General features: G+C 33.3%; 2 protein-coding genes across 2 annotated transcripts; both read right to left on the bottom strand.

The window, feature by feature from the left end:
- Positions 1-1,416, bottom strand: TRIADDRAFT_51536 (uncharacterized protein; the record flags this gene model as incomplete). Its single annotated transcript, XM_002107699.1, has 5 exons — positions 1-27; positions 241-342; positions 524-622; positions 1,112-1,254; positions 1,389-1,416. 5 exons carry the CDS (start codon positions 1,414-1,416, stop codon positions 1-3), a joined length of 399 nt encoding a protein of 132 aa, XP_002107735.1.
- A 1,125-nt stretch (positions 1,417-2,541) lies between these two features.
- TRIADDRAFT_51535 (uncharacterized protein) lies at positions 2,542-5,892 on the bottom strand (the record flags this gene model as incomplete). Its single annotated transcript, XM_002107698.1, has 13 exons — positions 2,542-2,667; positions 2,745-2,803; positions 2,903-3,001; positions 3,108-3,192; positions 3,316-3,442; positions 3,527-3,666; positions 3,776-3,904; positions 3,990-4,128; positions 4,264-4,370; positions 4,500-4,592; positions 5,227-5,298; positions 5,430-5,531; positions 5,728-5,892. 13 exons carry the CDS (start codon positions 5,890-5,892, stop codon positions 2,542-2,544), a joined length of 1,443 nt encoding a protein of 480 aa, XP_002107734.1.
- Positions 5,893-6,114: the final 222 nt, after the last annotated feature.

Genomic DNA, 6,114 nt, shown 5'->3' with positions numbered 1-6,114 from the left:
TCAGCATTCATATAGAGTTATAAACAACTATAGAATAATTTTAGTATGTATATATTGGTCAAATTTCTGTGATTTTGTTCAATTGATTGAACTATATTGTATGACTGCACTGACAACTTCTTTTCAAACGTATAAATAACTTAGTATGGCAGTTCTACGGGACTTCAGCAAAGTAATCTATTTTAGCAAATATATTTAAAAAGTTTTGATGTCTTCGATCGTAATAAATTGTCTACAAACCTTTATCTGCGGCAACTTCATGGCAGTATTAAATGGCTTATATGCCGGCTTTGCAACCGTTAATTTGGGTCTCTGATATTCTGCTGGGCTAGGAAAATCATTCTAATAAAAAAACAGTTATAATTTATTTTCGCATCAGTAAATTCATATATATTACGGTCGGAAATTAGACGTTAGTGGATTAATAGTCAAAAAGATTCGAATTCTACTCTTATATTTAAAAATAGCTGTCATACATTATTAATCTAATTTAGAACCGGAATTAGCATCATTTATAACTTACTATGTGGGGTTTAGGAAATCGTGCCGCTGACCGACTAGAAAATCCATAACCTCGATTACTTTCTACATGATTCGCTAGCAATGCCAATGATCGTGTCATCTATAATAATTATAAATTGGCATTAAGAACCATTACAGCCAATCTAAACTATGTACGACTTAGTTATCAGCAACTTATGATATTAATGATTCAATATATTGAAATACAATCTAGAGCCAAAACCTAAAAAAACATCATTGCATTACATATTATATATATATTAAATAGTTAATAACCTCTAATATATTAATGCAATACTAAATTTTTAGACTAGAAACATTATCTATCGTGAAATTACTAATTTTCAGGGCTTTTTCAAATTATATCACCAGTACATTAGTAAGATAAAGTTTAAGGATGTAATGGGATACATGTTTTTTACTGTTCAATCAGGAAAAAATTACTTAACCAAGTAATCCAACATAATTTAATCATAATGCTATTAGTCAATCTTGATTGATTTAAAAGTCAATAATAGAATTCAGCATAGGCTCTTTCTAGGCTTAAAGTAATTTTGAGTGAAACGTTAGTATTTCCATTTATATTTACTTCATCATTCTCGTAACAACCAGGTCCAAGATGGGAATCATGATGAAATGCTGTTTCCCCTCCTAATCGATTCGTTAGAGGTTTCTCGGTAAAAAGGGAACGATTTTGAGTTGTTCCAAAAACTACATCCGGACCTTTAGGCGCTAAAATAAAGAACTGTTATTAGCTCACTGATTTAAATTTGATTTCTGTAATAACAAAATTTTCAATGATGATAGATAAGCTGCTTCTAGTATCCAGTTAAAAATATTTTAACAATGTCTTACAGTATTCTTACCTTCTTGTGATTTTAAGCTAGCCGACATCTTGATTTGCTCACTACTTTAACAATTAGCTGATGAGATTTGAGGCAGTTGTTGAGGTTATGCTTGGGTTGCTATGGCAACTATTCAATACCAACCTCTTTCTATTTAACAGCTTCTCTCGATGAATATTATTAATTAATATACAAACAATACATTGCTCGTCATCATATTACAATCAACGTCTTGATTATATCTTATATCTAGACTTTATCTTATTGGCAAGGGTACTAAGACATTTATCAGTCACTCTGGACGTTATAACTCAACTTGATTAATCCCAATTACAACTGTAGCTTAATGAGGCAACTGAGTCAGACTTCTATTCGAGCTTAAAGTATATAATCTCACATTATTTATTTATTATAAAATATAGCTTTTAAATTAAAGCCAATTCTCCTTTCTATATGGCATAGAGATCAGCTGGAGAAATCTACCTTAACTGATTCCGTGCATGCTCATACTGATCCGATTCGGAAAATGAAAATGAGCACATAAAACATTAGTGCATAGTTTTTAAACATATGAATTGGGTATAAGTAGCAGGAGTCAGATCCTCTATAATATTAATAATATATGCCAGAGTAGTTTACTTAAAAATAAACGTTCACACTATCAATTTGTTGCCCTAAATTTGACCGTTGTTTTGCTAATCTATCGACAAACCCAAGTAGTCATGTACATATAATACGCGATAGTGTGACATACTTTATTATGTAATATGTATAAACGTATCATGTTTCTGGCGTCAAGATAAGAAAGGGAGCTCAGATAATGATTTTATAGATGTTTCGGAATGTGACTGAATCATCTTTTACTTAATGAACAATAGACTTCTAGTTAAAACGATTTGAAATTATATTGTTATAAAATGATTCAGGAACACGATTTTAAATAACACTATATGTTACAGTGTCTTGCTATAGGCTAAATATAGTTAACTCTATAAATTTTCCTTCTCTGTTACAAAGAGTTAAGATTATGCAAGTTATACAAAGGTGCTAATCCAATACACAAGGAAATGGTAATCAAGACAAACATAAATACATGTACATACATAAACGAAGGGATATATGAACAATAAGTTACAAGTTTAGAGTAGAGAAACTAGCAGAAATTAATTTATTCCTACAATAGATCATTGTAAGCAGCAAAGGCAGCCTCTTTGTAAGCAATAGTTGCGGCAAGTGGATCTTCAGCTTGGTATATTCCACTACCAACAATAACAACATCACTCTGCCTATTCTTAATGACCTATTCGAAATAGAAATAAAGAATATCCAAAGTTACATAAGTAAGTGTTTTAACAGAATATGTGCATCCTTCAGTACTTCATCCGGTGTCAAATACTGCTGACCAAGAGTTCCCATTCCAGCTGCAAGCTTAACACCTGAAGCAAATCATGCGTTGTAAACTTTGATTATATCTCGGTTATCACTGCTTAAATAAGAATCAAATTTGCGCATATTACATGATGTGGCAAATTTACCTGGCGTTATATGAATAAAATTAGGTTTACTAGATAGCTTCTGTCTACAAATAAATCCAGCTACAAAACCGCTGTGGTCTTCGGCAATCTTAAGAACACCTAATTAATTATATTATGAATATATTGGAATTTCTAACTTCATGTACTAATATCTAATAGCCTTCAATCAGAATGACTCAAGTAAGATATCATCAGTAAAAACTACCATTTGTGTAAGCTTCCGAAACTAAGTTTCCATCGGAACTCATTTGAGCAATTAAAAGGCATGCTCTATCTCGATTGCCACTACCCTAAGTTTAATAATGTCAATCAAGTAATTAATCAAATCACATCAGTCAATATTTTAAAAGTATCCTAATTGAAAATACTACAATATCCAACATTAAACTAATAATTGCACTTTTAATAAGTACCTTCACAAGAGCTTCAATAACACCAGGGCCAGAAACGGCATGAGCAGTTACAAAATCTGCCCATTCACATATGTGATATCCATCTACATACTGCTTGTAAACTGTATTACCGATATCAGCAAATTTACTATAATAGAAGGGATAGTTCGGCCATGTTAGATAAATACTTCAAATAATGTCAGGTTTTGTTCGATAAATAAAGTTTGCTTACCTGTCTTCCAGTATCAAGAAATTTTGCTCGTCTGCTACATTACGCAATTTATAAATTAGGTCAAGTTTGAAATTTTCAACTGCAAATGTATTTATGTGCGTCTTGATAGCACAAATATGGGGTCCAACAATAGATGCCAACTAAAACAAATCAAGAGGTGATGTTATTTATCCGTGTTTCAAAAATTTATTTTTTAAAGTGCAGACAAAACAAGTTTATTCTAAAAAATAATAAAAGCTTATTCCTTACATCGAGTAAGGTATCCAGACTATCAACATCAGCAGAAAAGATTAAATTAGTCGACTTTTGCGTCATAATGTTCAATAGTTTCTTCGCGACCGGATTTGCGGTTAAAAGCGCTCTCTCTTGAAAGTTAAGCTAAAAGGAAGAAGTAAATTTTGAAGATAACATTATTCAATTCCTTATTATCACTGGTTTCTTCAAACTTTTAGTTCGCTGTTACTTGTTTAGCTTGCACTGGTGGTTCTTTAGCAACAATCATGTTATTTGCAGAAAGGTACTGTTGAACGTAGTCCTTTAATTCTGTGGAAATTTTATTATTTTGGTAAAGGATGTCTAACACCTGTGATCCTGTACAGACACTAGTTATCGAATAAATTGATCAATTCTTTGATTAGACTTTTTGACACTGAATGAGACAACTCAATTCTAGATGTTGTGCAAACGCGTATGTATGTTTGTTTAACGTTTTTTACCAAATTACTAGCAACGAATACCTTGACAAATGGACATTATATTCTGTTCCAAGTCTTTCCTTACCACCTTGCTCGCGATCAATAAATGTAACAGCATGAGTTACAACAAATCCTGCATCTCTTAAAGCCTAGGAGTACGCCAATATTAAATATACAAATTTTACTTTATATCAATTATAGCCGTCAGAAACAAACACTCCCATTTTCCAATGCACAAGTATCAAGCCTTTAATTACTTTTTCTTAACTTTAACTTACCGTCACAGTCTCTATTACACTTGTCCCGCTAGTGACAACATCTTCAACAACAAGACAGTTACTTCCTTTTGGTAAATCACTATCAACAAGTTTCTAGGATTGGAAGGTACCAAGTAGCGGAGTATTAGTAATAGGTCAATAGGCACAAGATCATTCCGCAGTAAATTGAATATCGTAAATTGGCGTCAGTGAATAGATATTCTGTATTTCATATCTATATTCTATCGTGCCGCAAACTGAATGTTGCCTGGCGACATTATCTATCTAGTTTTAGTATTACTAAGAAATTTTGGTCATCGATCAACCTTGACCTAGCATAGGCACAATCGCATGATAATTTCGACATAAAGTAGAACAGAATCAATACTTGAAAGGCGTATCAAGTAAATTGAATTGTAGTTGTAGTATATTTCAAACCCATAGACAAGCAGAATAAAATATACAGGTTACTCGATAGATCAGCCGCGTTGATCACATTCGCAATAATGATTGCTTCTACGAATATCGACCAAACGGCTACTTTAACAACTAATGCACAAACTATACAAAACAAGATCAAGTACAATCTAGGAATGACTGGCTATATTAAGAAAGCGAACGATTATGATGAGCTTTATGTCTAATTTACTTGACATATTATATGAGGCAAGATTGAATAGAGCAAAGAATAGTCAAGCCCCTGTAATTATAACTGATGTTCAAAGCCTGGCGTACGTTACAGTCTTACCTTGGAAACACCATGTTGTTTGGCAAATGGTCTCTTCAGCACCAATGGTAGATCATGAGCAAGAGAAATTGCCTATAATCAATCAATTTATTTTTTCCTTTAAAACGTATCAATTGCCTACAACGATCAGATAGCTCTTTTACAGATAGAAATGATTTCTCTAAGGGTACAGATTAATCCATTCTTATCCTCATGCTATTTACATCGGCATAACAAATTGCTCCAAGCGGTACACCACAGATACAGTCGTAGGTCGCGTTGTCACCTAATTGGCAAGCTTGCCACATTAGTCCACTTGCTTCTTCCTATGGAGTACAGTTATAAATCAGAACGATGAGATCAAAACGAAGCAATTTTAGTCTTATTGTACATCCGTAAGAAAAGTTGATGATCAAATCGCATACGCTCGATGACCGAACTTGTTGAACTAATTGCAACACCTTGGAGGTTGCTTTTCTGCACGCATCGATCGAACTGAATGATAGACTAGCTCAAGCTTACCCTTAACTTCGCATTATTGTTCAACGTTCGCAAATTAAAGTATGCAGGTGACTTTGCTCCAGATTTTAAAGTAAATTCTTGCCCAGGATCGGCAAATTTAATTGCTCCACTATCGAAAAGTTGCAATAAAATACTTCGCAATGAACTTAATAGAGTTGCAGCCATAACGGATTGTGACTTGTGATGTTCAGTACTACTAGTAAAATAGACCTAGCAGGAACATAAACTGCGCACGCTCTAACGAAATCTACGCTAAGAACAGCAACCATATGATGTGGGCTTAAGGTGGATATTATCCAACCAAGTGAAGAATAATTTGAACACGAAGTAGAAAGGATATAGTAGAAGGTTAGAGGGCAAGAAGAAGGCCACCTTCTTGTAGGCCAT

The sequence above is a fragment of the Trichoplax adhaerens genome, genomic scaffold, assembly GCF_000150275.1.
Source record: "Trichoplax adhaerens TRIADscaffold_1 genomic scaffold, whole genome shotgun sequence".
Taxonomy (NCBI): Eukaryota; Metazoa; Placozoa; class Uniplacotomia; order Trichoplacea; family Trichoplacidae; genus Trichoplax; species Trichoplax adhaerens.
This window is presented reverse-complemented; position numbering and strand designations above follow the sequence as displayed.